The sequence below is a fragment of the Garra rufa genome, chromosome 9 (genome assembly GCF_049309525.1).
Source record: "Garra rufa chromosome 9, GarRuf1.0, whole genome shotgun sequence".
NCBI lineage: Eukaryota > Metazoa > Chordata > Actinopteri > Cypriniformes > Cyprinidae > Garra > Garra rufa.
The window spans coordinates 24,692,644-24,709,654 of record NC_133369.1 but is presented as its reverse complement, the minus strand read 5'-3'; the positions used below and the strand labels follow the sequence as shown (position 1 = coordinate 24,709,654).

General features: G+C 34.5%; 1 protein-coding gene across 1 annotated transcript in view; it reads right to left on the bottom strand.

The window, feature by feature from the left end:
• Nucleotides 1–17,011, bottom strand: part of ddr1 (discoidin domain receptor tyrosine kinase 1) — a 66,424-nt gene that overhangs the window by 34,223 nt on the left and 15,190 nt on the right. Inside the window, exons 2-3 of the mRNA XM_073847679.1 lie at nucleotides 11,033–11,185; nucleotides 5,003–5,105 (exon numbers count right to left, since the gene is read on the bottom strand). Of these exons, the coding sequence (XP_073703780.1) occupies nucleotides 5,003–5,105; nucleotides 11,033–11,129 (200 nt within the window). The 5' untranslated portion in view covers nucleotides 11,130–11,185. The remainder of the gene's footprint in view (nucleotides 1–5,002; nucleotides 5,106–11,032; nucleotides 11,186–17,011) is intronic.

Genomic DNA, 17,011 nt, shown 5'->3' with positions numbered 1-17,011 from the left:
CAAACAACCAAACCAAAAATCTCACAATTTACACCACAAAAACACACAACTAAAACAAACAAGCAAAAGAACAAATAAATCAAATCTAACCAAAATACAAAAAAAAAAAAAAAATTTACACCACAATGCAAAACTACACAAAGCAAAAACACAACACACAACAAACCAAAGCAAGCAGTCTTTGGTCTCATTAATCTATTATTTGTTCCAGAGCAAATCTTATCACGTTATATTTGATGTAAATTCAAGGCTGTATATCAGAACACTGCCTTTTTACTTTTGACTAAATTGCCTAGCAACATTTATGATGGCTGTTGTTGTTGTTTATTAAATATTATTGTTAAATTATATTTTATATAAATAATAGTAGTATTTAATAATAGTATTTAGTATTGACAAATGGTGTATGTGTGTTTGCGATGGTGATATTAGTATTGAAACTTTTATATTGAAAGAGACTGAAACATGGTTGTAAACAAGAAAGTTATTTTTACCAAACCAAAACAAACAACTAAACCAAAAACTAAAATAGTAAAAAAAAAGAAAATAACCAAACACAACCAAAAGAAAAAACCAAATCAAACCAAAAAACACACAATTTACACCACAATGCAAAACTACAAAAAACAACACACAACAAACCAAAACAAACAAGCACAAGAAAACAAACAAATGTCCCACAATTTACACAATGCAAAAAATCTCAAACAAAAAACTAAAAAAAAAAAAAAAAAAAAAAAATTACACGTCTTAAACAAAGACAAAAAAATACAACAGCACACAACAAACCAAAACAATGCAAAACAACCACCACAATGCAAAAATTTAACAAAAAACTAAACTAAACAAAAACACAACATCACAAAACAAAACAAAATACAACAACACACAACAAACCAAAACATAAAACAAAAAAAATTAAAATCACACAATGCTCAAACCAAAAAAACAAAACAAAAACAAAAACAAAAAACAAAACAAAATTAAATAAAATTAAAATCACACAATTTGGAATTTCCTGGCAAAAAAACTTGCCGGCTAATGAAGTGACGTGTGAGAGGTGAAGACTGTGTGTAAACACCTTCACCTGGTTTTGCTGTAACACATACACACACAACCATCTGTATTACATTTAAGCCATTTCCTCTTTTAAACTTCCTAACACACTTTCTTCACTCACAAACACAAGTAATAGCCTGAGCTGTCAGCTGGCTCAGCATCAGTACTAAACGTCCCTCACTCATAGAAGAAAGAACAACACTGAATATCTCCGCATTCAGCTACTTATATCACATAGGTGACAAGACACTGACGACAGACAGCGGAGACCACAAACACTGAAACGAAAAAAGAAATGCACCTGAAATAAGATACTCCAGTGAGGTGTGGGTACTGTCACCTCACTGAGACCCCATTGTGACACAGCTGAGACCTAGAAACTGAGACCAGTCTGAGACATTTCAGATACACCCTTGAATCTCCACCATGACCTCAGAGTCACAGAGACACACAGATCAGTCTCACACACCCTTTCAAAATCCAATTACAAAATAGGACACTTCAACAAAAACAAACCATCACAATTCAGGCAAGTAAAATAATCAGTGTTGGTCCAGACTCAATTTTAGAAATTGCAAGGGCAATAAACCACCTCTTACCAGTTTACAAAGTTTGTTTCTCTATAATAGTGTTTATTCTTTGGTAATTTCATCTGTGTTGCTGCTTTTCTGTTGTGAAGAGTGTTGGCTTGTTTCTTGTTTTTCACTTTATATAAAGAGTTCAACAGTTAGGTTCCAAAAGTAAAAATCCCATTTATTTTCTCCAGAGAGAACTGATGTTCAACATTAACTTATAATCTGTTAAAGACAGACCATTGTAAACTACATGGTTGTAAATCAATGGTATATGCTTTTGCTGCCATCAGTGTGCATTATTTCAACTTATTTTTTTGTATGAATAATAATGTTTATCAGGAGAATTCAAGGTGAAAAATATGCATTTCCCATAATTCTGCAGAGAAATCCAATCAGTGTCCCTATGAATACTATATATATCGAATCTGATTGGCTGAGTGGAGTGCGATATTCTAGTGATATCGGAACTCCAACTGTTTCACTGTTTGTTTCATGGCGGACGCACAAATCCACTATAGTTTTATAAACAATATTGTTTTTGTGTCATGAAATGTAGTTTTAAGAGCTTTTTTTAGGTGAGAATGTCCTTGTTTAGACTCCAAATATGCAGTTTGTTAATAAAGATAACGTCTGTTTGAAAATTTGCTTTGATGTAAGCTCCAGGGCATCAGCGGCCATTCAGCGCTCATGAACCCACCGAGAGCAGACTTAACTTGGCCAGATCCTCTGGAATTTGCCACTGATAGCCCTGATGATTCTATAGTGGTTAAACATGAGATAATTCGTTTTGGGTAAATCTAACAGGTAGTCTTTGGTCTAATTAATTTATTATTTGTTCCAGAGCAAATAGTTTTGGCTGAGGGCAAAATCTCATCACATTATATTTGATGTAACTTCAATGCTGTATATCAGAGTCCTGCCTTTGTACTTTTGACTGAATTGCCTAGCAACTTTTATGATGGTTGTTGTTCTTTATTAAATATTATTGTTAAATAAATAATATTTTATATAAATAATAGTAGTATTTAATAATAGTATTTAGTACAAAAGACTTTTTATATCGAAAGAGACTGAAACAGGGTTGTAAACAAGAAAGTTATTTTTACTTTCAACAATACCTTATAAGAAGCCAACAAATACACTGAGCAGTGCTGTCATCAGAAATCACCCTTAACAGATGAAAGGATAGTACGACAAAGATATCGCTGTCCTGCAACTACCATGTTCAAAGCCCAGAAAGGTAATAATTTTGTGTTCTGAAGATGAATGAAGGTCTGAAGGGGTTTGGGATGACATGAGGGTGAATAATTAATGAAAACACTTTCATTTTGGGTGAACTATCCCTTTAAAAAATTGTTGAAAAAAAAGTTGTCTTGGCTAATAACTGAAATAAAATATGTTTACATGGAATTACTTAATTAAAACAAAATTACTAAAATTAAAATGAAAACTAAAAAAAATCTAAAAGTAAAAGCCAGTACAAAATATGAATAAATACTATAACAATGTGTAAATAATACTACAATAACACTGATTCTGACACACACTCATATTTTCCAAGCCTTTTTTTTAATCTACATGACAGCATATTATGCAATTCTACTCTTATTTTTTATAAACACAATAATTATAATAGACTATGTTTTAGTGCCATTCAAATTCTAGAATTACGAGATTAAAGTCGAAATGTTTCAAAAATAAATTTGAAATGTTTCGAGAATAAAGTCAAAAATGTTAAGAGAATAGATGTCCACTGTTCCTCAGTGGCCATTCAAACTAATGTTTTATTGTGAATATGAGATTGAGCTGAAGAATGAATGCTGTATCAGATACAGGAAATCACACTCAGTCATAATACTAGACTCTACATAATACAGTGAGCTTTTAATATAGTAATGCAACAAGCTGTCAAACAACTCAATGTTCCTTCGTTACTAGTTCTAAAGTGACGTTTTTGAATTCATAACGGAGGCTTGGGCTCAGCTGTTAAACTGTCAATTTGGGATTTAAATCCTTGGTGGAAAGATGTCGTTTGCACAAAAGAGGGATTTTAGTTGTTGTTTCTTATGCATTTACACACTTTTTTACTTTTTTTTTCTTTTTTACTTCGTCTTTTGTGATGCCTCATGGGAATGCAGTTTTTCCTTTAATAAAATGAGTAAGTACATTTTGTCTTTTTGTCATATTTCCCATATCATTTTTTTTGCTTCAAATCAAATTTGGAAATGTTGTGATTCATGTCATAGCTGGGTGGTTTTGTTCATCACTTATAACTTTTTCAGAATCTGGGAAAAATGAATGGTAAAATAACTAACATGCTGGTTCCACACAGTTGTACTTAAACCTTGGTTGAACCTTACTGTAAAGCGATTCCATATACATTGAATATACAAAATGAATATTATACATTCCTTATACAGACGTCTTCGCACATCGCTTGATGGACACTAATGTGTCAGATGTAGAATACATGTTCAACAGATGATCAAAATAGTTGTTAGTTGCAACTCCTCTTCATTCAGTCTTGCTCTCACTGTATCTCTTGGTCTTCAGCATTCTGTCACACAGCTGTTCTTCTGAGAGGTCATATGTGAGAACCCTCCCTAACATACAAAATCCCACACACCCCTAAAACACTGTATCTCCACCATAAATCCCATCTTCAGCACCTCTCAGCACCCCATCATTCCTCATAACCTCCACCCTCTTTCTTCTTCTTTATTCCTCTTCTCCGGCTATTTGCCCCTCTCCCTCGCTCCATTTTTTTATGTAAGCTCCTCTCCCCTCTGTTCAAAATCCCCCTGCTGTCTTAAACAGAATGTGGACTTAATAACAACCACATGATCTGTGTGTTGCCAAAAGACAGCAACACCCCTCGTACACACACGCACATGCTTCTATTCGTTTCAGGATGGGATGGTGATGCTAACCTCAAAGCTTATTATTGTCATTTTGTGTCTGCCTTTGTGTTTGTTGTGTGTGTTTGTTGTGTGTGTGTGTGTGTGTGTGTGTGTGTGTGTGTGTGTGTGTGTGTGTGTGTGTGTGTGTGTGTGTGTGTGTGTGTGTGTGTGTGTGTGTGTCTGTGTGTGTCTGTGTGTTGCGTCTGCTACCGTGTGTGTGGTATTGGCTTGTGTTCAGCAGCATGTGAGTCTAGTCCAGACAGACAGTGCTGTAATGTCATTACCTAATGCTCTATATCAGGATACGCTCCATTACTGACATCTCATGTAACCTAATCACGTCCCCTCATGAGCCTCACAGAGCCCACCAACACAAACAACCAACCACAAATCACAAACACAAAATCAGAGTGAGAATACTGTATTATGCACGCAATGTGTGAATTGAAAGCATGTGTTCGCGCTTACCTGCCATGTTTGGCTTCGGTTGAGTCAGACCAGGCCGTGGATGCGGTGATGTCAGAGTCGGGTATGGTGCCATCCTCCATTCCCAGAGCATAGCGACATTTAGCTGTGTGTTACAAAAGAAAACACTTCAGAAGGGATCAGACAACACACTCCAAAACTAACTTATGAAACACACATTATGAAGAATCAGGATTGTGACAGAATGATAATTCTGACCAGTGCTGTTAAAACTTTTTAATTTGTTTAAACAAAATTTAAACAAATTGACTAAAACTAAAATTAATTTTAAAAAAATGAAAACTGAAAATCTAAAAATAAAAGCCAGACAAAATCTGAATAAATACTAAACCACATATAAATACTACAGTAACACAAATTCTGACACACACTCATATTTACCTAGCTTTTTTTAATCTCTACATGATGGCATATCATGCACTTCTACTCTTATTTTTATACACACAATAATTATTATTGACTACAATGGTGTTTTAGTACCACGAGAATCAAAGTCAAAATGTTTACAGATTAAAGTTGAAATTACGAGAATAAAGTCAAAATGTTTAGAGAATAAAGTCGAAATTATGGCATCAGCACTACAAAGATAAGTTCATCTCACTACTTTTAATATGGATGGTTGTGCGTTGAGCATCTGCAACTTACTTTCAATTTTTATTTATAACAATTTGCGCGTCAGCTTGCTAAAAAGATACTCAGCTCACCTGCGGTGATGTTTCTTGCATAAGTGCTGTCATATCTGACTATAACATGCCATATAGCCTATAAAACGCTCTCACATGTTTGTTATTTTAACATTTTGGGAGGAGTAACATTTGCATATGTGGTTTCAACAACCAGATGCTGTTTCATCTGGAATGCAGCCCAAACTACCTCCTGAGCAATCCGATTTAAATCAGTCTCAAAAGCATTTCAGAGGGCAGTAAAATATTAGTTTATTTTAAATTGTACTTGTGAAAATAAATGTATTAACCAGAATTTTAAAATGTGCATTTTTTTCATTTACGCATTCAGCATGTGATACTTCATATTTGTTTATTTTTGGGTTGTACATGGACAAATAAATGTTTTGTTATTAAAAAACTTAATTTTTTATTGTTTATTTTTGTATTGTTGATTTATTTTTATTTTTTTAATGGCTCTTTTGAAAAAAAAAAAAAAAAAAAAAAAAAACTGGCTCTATGGAGAAAAAAGTTTCCCGACCCCTGGTCTAAATGTTTTTTATAATAAAGTTGAAATTACGAGAATAAAGTCAACTTTTGAGAACACAGTTGAAATTACAAGAATAAAGTAGAAATTAAGAGAATAAAGTCTAATTGTTTCAAGAATAATGTCTAAATGTTTTGAGAATAAAGCCTAAATTACAAGAATAAAGTTGAAATGTTTCGAGAATAATGTCTTAAAGTTTCGAGAATAAAGTCGAAATCTTTCGAGAACAAAATTTAAATTACGAGAATAAAGTCAAATTGTTTCGAGAATAATGTCTGAATGTTTCAATAATAAAGCCGAAATGTTTCCAGAATAATGTCTTAATGTTTCGAGAACAAAGTTCAAATTATGAGAATAAAGTAGAAATTAAGAGAATAAAGTCTAATTGTTTCGAGAATAAAGTCGAAATATTTCAATATCAAAGTTGAAATTACGAGAATAAAGTAGAAATTAAGAGAATAAAGTCTAATTGTTTTGAGAATAATGTCTAAATATTTTGATAATAAAGTCGAAATGTTTGAGAATAACGTCTTAAATGTTTCGAGAATAAAGTCGAAATTACGAGAATAAAGTCGAAATCTTTTGAGAACAAAGTTGAAATTACGAGAATGAAGTCGAAATTATGAGAATAAAGTCGAAATTTCAAGAATAAAGTAAAAAAAACTGTGAAATATTGGTATATAAGTGACTATTCATGGTATAATAGATTAAATTTATTGGAAATTATATTTAACATCTTCCATTCATTATTTGCATTGAACCAGCCACGCAATAATTTTGTGCTTTGTTGCTTTTGATAGAACAGCTCAGCTTTCAACTTCTGTCAGTTTTATCACAAAATACAAATTATAAATGTGTTTTTCCTCTTTATTTCAAGTTTATAGCATGATATGTAAACTGAGGCGAATACAGTGATCTGTCACACCACATTAAAGAGCGTGAAAAACACATGATTGTAATAGACACATTGTTTGTCGCTAAAAAACTGACATATTTTGAAAGCTGAGACTACACAAAAGGCTAGAACATACTCTCAAAATATTCTAACTTTAATCTTGTATAGCTATGAATTCTCGTTATTTTGACTTTATTCTCGTAATTTCGATTTTAATTTCGTAATATTTCGATTTTATTCTTGAAACATTTAGACTTTATTCTCATATTCTTTATTATTCTTTATTCTCATACTTGTGACTTTACTGTAATATTTCAGCTTTATTCTCAAAATATTTTGACTTTATTCTTGTAATTTCGATTACATTCTCGTAATATTTAGATTTTATTCTTAAAAGATTTAGACTTTATTCTCATAATTTTGACCTGATTGTCTAAATATTTCAACTTTATTCTCGCAACATTTTGACTTTATTTAAAAAAAGATTGTCTATTCAGAAGTTTTCAAACTACTGACTCTGAAAGGAGATGCTTAAGGGTCCACCGGACATTTTGCACAATTAATATTTTACACAAGTAACATGTTAACCTACAGTAAAATGATAATTAACTAAAATAACAATTTTTTTTAATATTAACTAATAATAACAATACTAATAATAACAGTACGGTAACCTGTTTAACATATTAACTTTGACAGCCTTATAACATAATTTACTAGCTGTTGATTATTTATTAACCATAAAAAAATAATATTGAAGACATCACTGAATCAAGGTTTTATCAGACTTGTCTAAATTCTTGGGACATTTTTAAAGTATATAAGTAAAGTCCCATAGCACAATGCCAAACTTACACAAAAATACCAACGCAACGTTGCAGCATTGTTGGAATTGCTTCAGCAATGTCTTACAGATGTAGCGCAGGGAGCAGAAAAAATGAAGAGATGAAATAAGGACAGTAGAGAAAATTTTTGGCCAGAAACACAGTGTTGAAATCATCCGCACGGATCACATGTCAGTCCTGCCTGTGTGTCAGTCCAGAGGGTGTGCCTGTCAGTGTGCGCTGAAGCTGGGGGTGTTGGGTGAGGTTTTGGGGGGGACGTACTCAGTTGCTGTAAAGTGAGTCATGAGATAAGAATGCAAAGGCTGGAAAACAAACCCTGCCCAGCCAGCGAGACCCTCACACACATCCACACCCACACACCCACAGAAAGAGTCACACTGTGGACAGGTGCCCGTTTCATTACATCATAACTCTGCTGCCAATAAAATGCTTTCCCTCTTTCATACTCTCCCTTTCTCTCTCCATGACTCTTAATCTGTCTATCTCACACATCTCCAGCTTTAACACAGAGCAGATGAGAGCTGTGCTTTACAGTCATTCTGGATTATAAGCAGATGTCTCCTAGTTTCAACAATGAACGGTCTCTGTGACACGAATAAAGTCATTTTGTGGTTCTGATCTATTTGCACCTCCGTGTTCATTTATCTCTCCTTAGGAATCAACTGTCACAATGCACAATTTCATTAAATTAGGGGTTTTCAAACCCTGGGGTGTGAAAGAGGGTGTATTTGTGGAAAATGATAGAAAAAAATTCAAATGTCAAATAAATGCTGTTATTTTGACACTTTTATTCATCAAATAATCTGGAAAACAAAATATAATCACAGCTTCCACTAAAATATATTTTGAACAGATAATAATAATGTTTCTTCAGCACCAAATTCAGCTTATTCAAATTGGCTGCTAAACATTCAACTTTGTCATCACAGGAATAAATGACATTTAAAAAAATATTAAACAAAAAAGGTTAATTTAAATAGTAGTACTTTGGGATTTGCCAGAATAGTGAATCCGTATTCGAAAAGGCACACAAAACAAATAATGTTTAAGGGACATTAGCCGCTTGCTAGTGGTAGCCTGTTACATTACATTACATGCAATTTTACTAGGGATGCACCGATCCGAATCGGCCGATAATGCTTGCGCGTTTTGTCAGTAAAGCCGGTTCTGTAATCAGCGGTAAATGCAATCAGGTGGTGATTTCACGTTGAGCCGTATATACTACACACAGCCGTTGTTTACCGACGAGCTGCGCAAATCCATGTTCATTATCAGTGTGAATGTGCGCAGCTCGTCAGTGAACAACGGCTGTGTGTAGTATATACGGCTCAACGTGAAATCACGCACCTGATGGCATTTACCGCTGATTACAGAACCGGCTTTACTGACAAAACGCGCAAATGATCGGCCGATTCGGATCGGTGCATCCCTAGATTTTACTTTCTACATCTCAAAATCTCGAAAGTAAAAGTAAAATGCAAGCACACTTTTAAAAGGGATTTTACTGCCCCACATATTAATAGCGGCTTCCTAATGTTGCAATTTTTTTTACACAGTATATTTACCCAACAATATAATTGCAAGAGAAAGCATTGAAATATATATTTTTCTTTCATCTAATAATTATTTACCTTAGGGGTTCCATAATCGCATCCAAAATAAGTTTTTGTGTACATAAAATATGTCTGTGTACTGTGTATATTTACTATGTATAAATACACACACATGCATGTATATATTTAAGAAAAATATGTTTTGTAAATATGTTTATATATAATATAAATTATATAAATATAAATATACATGTAAATATTTTCAAAATATACTCTGTATTAGTGTTATATACACATATTAAATATATACAGTACACACACATATTATATTAACAAAAACTTGACCAGCACTAATATTTTTATTTTTTTAATCAGTGGAGGAAACAGGCTTCCATACTTGGTAAGCATAAGAGACTTCTTTCAAATATCTTACTGACCCTAAACTTTCGAATGTGAGTGTGTAAGTTTAATAAAATTGGAATTTGATGTCATTTGCTCTGGATTCAATGGAATATGTTTGTATTGAATATGATGCTCAATATTTTTCACAGACAATATAAATGGGCCTTTTATATGAAATTATATTGCAGCATTTACATTGTATTATGGAGATCAAGATTTCTGAGAGTCCTTGGTATTATAAAGTTTTAAAACACATTCCCTAAGCAATTAAGATACTTTTTGCACTTAGTATTTCAGCAAAAAAAACCTGCGTCATATTCATTAGCCACCTGCAATCCAGTTTTAACCAGATGCTAAATGTGCAGAAATACTGATGCAATTATTTAAAATTAGTTACAGAAACTGTTCAATTTTAGTAGGGAATCAGCCACTAAAACACTGAATGAACAGACCATAAAACCAACAATCCCAAGCTATAAGTGTATGCATACGGGTTTATTAAACTACAAATGGCAAATTCATGTGCACTTTCTTTTAAAGTGTTAAGTGAGCATTATGCCACATATTCTTAGACTAAAATCTGCTTTACCTCAGATATAACTGCACATAAATGTTCTCAGTGCGCACTGTCAGTATCAATTATTTTTTTGTAAATTCCCCTCACTATCTCTCCTTGCGTCTCTCCTCCTTTTCCCTCTCAGTCTCTGGCAAGCTATTCATGCAGACGTTCCAGCTTATTACTTGATTAACTATCAGTAACCGGTCATGGAGAAAAACACAGCAAACACATGGATCATAAGCTTTCATTCGGAGACTGGGACTGAAATAATGACTTCTAATTACCACAGAAAAAATTCACAAACATTAAAAACACATTCAAAACCATAACAAAAAAAAAAAGAGAGATTAAGAAGAATTGGACTGGAAGAGTTTAAAGACAGAAGAGAAGACTGATTAAAGGAAATCTGACTTCAGGACTTTGGGAGAACCCACACATCTTCGGGTCAGACCGCAAAACCACAGTTAAATAAACTGAGAAAGGGTGTTTCTCACACTAGCGGTGATGTATGACAAGAGCAGAATAGATCAGAACACCTGACACTCTTACCAGTGTCAAAATGCCATTCCACGTCCTGGGCTGCTGTCCAGGAAACGAGGAGGACAGTGAGGAGGGCAGGAAACAACGGCAGCATCTGTGTTGCCATAGCAACAGTGACACCTGGTTACCTGGCCAGAGTTGAACTATCTTCTACAGACATACCTGGGGAAGAGAGAGAGAGAGAATGAGTGAATTACATTTACTTATTAAAGAGGACATCTGATGCATATAAATGTGCTTTAGCAGTGTGTGGACACAACCACCCTACAATGATAAAAATCCATTCACTCCTTTTTTTAATTCCTAAAAAACCTAAACAGCCTCAATTATCAAGCCGTTTTGATTTTCTAAACAGTATGATGTCATAGTGCTCAGGCCCCACCCACAATCATTGGCAGACTGTCCCATATTAGCTTTTTTCCGCCCTCAGTCAGTTGTCAGCCATTTTCTCCTCGCTCGAGCAGCTGTAACGACAACAATGCCTCATAAGCAATGCAGGTGTTTTGTAGTTGGCCTGACAACGACTGAGGACACAGTGGATTAGTTTTGTTTTTGATGGTAATGTGCCACCAAATACACACAAAAAAATGGAAGAGGGGGTGGGGTGAGCAGTAGCTCATTATCATTTAAAGAGACATGTACCGAAACAGAGCGCTGTAACCAGAGCTGTTTTTTGACAAAGTAAAAAGGTGTTGTTTTACACCACCATTACGGAATTTAACCCAGGTATGTTGCAGACATTTCATGAAGACCCTAAAGAATTGTACCAACTTGTGAAAAATGAGCATCTGATGTCCCTTAAAAAATAAAAAAATAAAACAAATAAAAGTACATTTTCACATATTGTACTAAGGATGCACAAAACATTGATAGTGTCAAGTTATTTGCCAAGTTTTTATTTCGGGAGTTGTTTCTAGTTTTAATTTTCCCTATGTTTACATTCAGATTAGAGTAAGTGTACCCATTAAGCCCACCAAAATCTAAGTTGATGTGTTTTTCATAGATATTGACATGGTTTATAAGAAAAATCAATTGTTAAAATGCAAGATTTATCTCTCATTTGAAAATGTATTAATTAGTTGATGTACACTTTAGAATATAAAATTAAGATATTTTATGAATCAAGTCAAAAGTCTGGTATGGGCTTAATTGGCACCATTTACGCCCGCATTTGTGTTTCAAATAAGCCCATATCATGATTTATTCACAAAATATATTTAAAAAATATTGATTTTAAAGAAGTAAAACATCAATATATTTATTCAGTGACACAGAAGTGTTTTTAAAAATTGCCTTTACTAATGTATGCTAGCACTCATCACCTGCACTAATAACATTTAACCCCAGCCACACAGGACCTCTAAGGACTGTAAAAAAACCATGCTTCTTTGATTTTACACTTAGGCTTTATAACATAATCTAGCTTCTTGTTTACAGTCTACTTAAAGACACTCTGAAATCTTGCTCTCTAGTGCTGAATTGAGGACGGTCTCCTATCCCTGATGAGCATCAACTCTGATCTTAGCCATAACTTTTTGATTTTTTGACACTGCGGTGGATCAGAGGTAAACAATTATATACATACTGTTCAGTTTCTTGCACAGACCGATTGTTTTGTGTTTAGACCTCAATGTATCGTCACAAGCCGCAGGAATTAATTTGGTTTTGTCTGTGTATGTTATTTTTACTCTCAAAGCCCATTGGCTGCTATTATACAGGTATGACTGCCAGACTGCAATAGTTTGAGTTAAAAATCTTTGTTTGTGTTCTACTGAAGAAACAAAGTCACCTACATCTTGGATGCCCTGGGGGTAAGCAGATAAACATCAAATTTTCATTTTTGGCTGAACGATCCCTTTAAATCTTCAAACACTGTGTTTCATATTGAACACTAGTTTTGTGATGCCCAAATTCATTTGTAACCCCATTCATAATGGATTTCCACATTTCATAGTGGAAATGTGCTGTCATTACTAGGCTATATTATATTTTTATCCATTCAATTTTGGCATGAAATGTGATCTCAGTCATAGTGTTATAGCGTGTGATGAGGGGAATCTCCACCAGTCTGATGAAGTGAGTTGGACTGAATAGATATAAACACTTGAAATTACTTCATTTACACTGGTGGTCCATCAAGCTTAGAAATCCTCCCAAACTCAACATGCTGTCGTTCCAACAGCCACATATATCAAAACACATTAGAAAATCAAATTACACAGCATGCCATGTTTTCAATTAACCAACCCTTTGTCTCATAAACATAGGGAACTGTGTTTGTACGTTTTTGTTTAAACTGATAAAAAAGAGTCTTTATTAGGGAGAGAGGCAGGGTTTGAAATGAACACCCGCCAACTAGCCAAATGCGGGTAAAAAGCTGTGGCGGGTAACGCTCTCAAATCACAACCTATTTGGCTGGTTACATTTTGTGTATGTTCACTATTAAAGGAACACTCCACTTTTTTTTGGAAATAGGCTCATTCTCCAACTCCCCCCGAGTTAAGAAGTTGATTTTTACCGTTTTGAAATCAATTCAGCCGTTCTCCTGTTCTGGCGATATCACTTTTAGCATAGCTTAGCATAGATCATTGAATCCTATTAGACCAATAGCATCGCGTTCAAAAATGACCAAGGAGTTTCCAAATTTGTTGTATTTAAAACTTGACTCTTCTGTAGTTATATCGTGTACTAAGACCGGTGGAAATGCAAAGCTGCGAGTTTCTAGGCTGATAAGATTAGGAACTACACTTCCATTCCGGCGTAATAGTCAAGGAAGTTTGCTGCCGTAATATGGCCGAAGCAGGCGGAGTATTATCAGAAATGAGTTCCCAGCTAGTTTAGCATTTGCACATGTGCTGCGTGGTATTAATGCTCCTGCTTCAGCCATATTACAGCAGCAAACTTCCTTGACTATTACGCCGGAATGGGAGTGTAGTTCCTAATCTTATCAGCTTAGAAAATTGAAGCTTTGCATTTCCACTGGTCTTAGTACACGATATAACTACAGAAGAGTCAAGTTAAACTCAACTTATTAACTCGGGGGAGTTGGAGAATGAGCCTATTTCCAAAAAAGTGGAGTGTTCCTTTAATTTATTGGGGAAGTTCATACAAGCCAAATCTGAACAGGTTTAGCGCAAATACTGAACTCATGAGACATCATGACATTATGGTGTATATTGTAAAAAACAAACAAAACTCTCCTACAAAAATGCACGCATTCATGACTATGTGATGAAGTCTGGTTAGACGAATTTAGATTGCGTGTGCATTTAGAGTGTGCTCTTTCACTGCATCAATCAGTCTATTAATATGCATTAAGAACGATCACATAATTCAAGCTATGAGGCAGATCATGTATATATTTATATAATTTTATATAGTTATATCATCATGCAAAACAAAAGTTTTCTTAAAAAAATCTGCATGATTACAAATGTGATATTGATTTTATACAGACTTACGTACGTTTTAGACACCATATTGGCTGGTTTTGCTCTATTTCGCCAACATAAATCATTCCGAACACAGCCACAGCTCTGTTTTGCGTCTCAGAGCAACATGACAGCGTTTCTTTCCTGAATTAATCAACTGTTTAAATGATTCGGTTCAATCACTTAATGATTAATTTCACATTTAAAGTATCTTTTCATTTTTTTTTAAAATAATTTCAAATATCAGTATTCAATGTTTTATGTTTAAAATCTCAAAACATTATTTATGCATTTGCAACTGCAGGTCAAAGCATTCCATGTCCCTCTGGGCTTCATTAAACAGTGTGTAAATACATCTAAACGGCACCTTAGATGAAACTTCTACAAAGATGAATTTTGTTGATACTGATTTCATTTGTTTGGTAACAGCCTAAATGTATTATTATTATTATTATAATTGACTGATTAAATGTAAGAATTTGACTAAGATGATGCACACTTTTAGAAAAAAGGTAAATAAGGCTTTATAAAAGGTAAAAATGCCCATAAAAGGTAAAAATCTATTTAAACATATTGGAAAGATTAATTTAATTTGCTGCTGTAAACGGAATATGAAGAATATCAAAAACTTTAGGAGTCAGCTGTCCACTGTCCACAGCATATTAGAATGCTTTCTAAAGGGTTATTGACACCAAAGGCTGCTGAAAATTCAGCTTTGCCACCACAGGAATTAATTACATTTAAGGGATTCACTTTTTTTTTACTTCACTTTTTAAGAATAAAAAATTTCAGATAACTAACACATCCTCATGGCATCCAAGATGTTCATGTCTTTCTTTCTTCAGTCGAAAATAAAGTAAGGTTTTAAAGGAAAACATTCCAGAATTTTTCTTAATGTAGTGGACTTTAGTAAGGAACAGTGGGTTGAGGGTTCAAATTGTAGTTAAAAGTATATACATTTTCCTTTTTTTGGGGGGGGGGGGGGAGACATTGTTTTGCTGCATACAAACCTTATTTCTTTGGCTGGGATCGTGTCGAGTCCTTTGAAGCTGCACTGAAACTGCAATATGGATCTTCGACCCATTGATCCCCATTTAAGTCCACTATATTGAGAGAAATATCTTCAATGTTTTCCTTAAAATGCTTGTGAATGGAAGAAAAAAGAAAGACATGAACATCTTGGATGATATGTGGGTGAGTAAACTACCAGGACATTTTTATTCTGGAACTGAACTAATCCTTAAAAAAAAAACTTCCCAAATGTTTAAACGGTAGTTTTTTTTAAAGTCACACATGCTGTTATTCAAGCATCGTCTGGCATTTCTGTTATTCCATCCCCATTAAAACAAGGTCTCTGTAAATATGCGATTTGTGTTTGTATATGTGTTTGTGTCTGGGGGTCTGCAAGTGTGTGTGTGTGTGTGTGTGTGTGTGAGGTGGCAGCTGTCCCGTGCCGAGTGACAGCGCTGGTTCTGGGGTCTGTGAGAGAGACAGACAGCTGATGCACAGCTGTGCAGACACAAGGACAAAGAGAGTAGAAGAGAGTAGAATCTGAAAGGAGGTGTGGAAGAGGTGTAGACGAGGCATGCATGTAATAGACCCAGCTTAATGGACTGCGTGTTAGTGTGTGCGCATGTCATATTCAACATACTGTCTGTGTGTGTCTGTGAGAGCGAGTGTGTCTGTGTGTGTGTGTGTGTGTGTGAGTGCAGCAGCCAGTGCAGCTGTCCTGAGCTCGAGACAGGCGGTGGCCAACACACACAGACTGCAAGTGTTTCCAAAACCCAGGAAAAACAGAAAGGAAGGGGGAGAGAGAAATATCAGCCTGTGTGCCAAATAATTTGCTATTGTAATGCAAGTTGGAGTTTATTACAGTTGGCATTACGAATCCTCTCACGCCTGTTGACAATAAGTGCAATCGCTGTTGCGTAACCTTAGCAACCTATCAACAATTTCAATTTACCGAATCCAAATGAGATTGAGAGAGAGAACAAAATACTGAGAACATGGTTCAAAATGAATACACGCCAAGCGCCAGTGCGGGTAAATGGAGTTAATCGCCAGTTGGCTGGTAACTTTATTATGCACCGCAACATTACCTCATGTAAGTCAAACTTTTAAAAACAAGAGTCTGACACTATCAAATATTTTTTAGTCGACTAACCCTCATGAAAAAGTACCCATTATTCCTAAATGGAATGCACTGGGGCATGTAATTGCATGTTTTATAGTTGAAATGTATAATAAACACAATTATCTGAACTTTAGAGTGTTTTTTGACCAAACACTACCATTCAAAAGTTTTTGAACAGTAGGATTTTTAATATTTAAGTCTTTTCTGCTCACCAAGCCTGCATCTGATACAATCTGATCCAATATAGAGCAAAAGCAGTAATATTGTGATATATTTTTATGATTTATAAGAACTGTTTTCTATTTGAATATATTTTAAAATGTAATTTATTCCTGTGATCAAAGCTACATTTTCAGCATCATTATTGCAGACTTCAGTGTCACATGATCCTTCAGAAATAATAATATGCTGATTTGCTTAAGA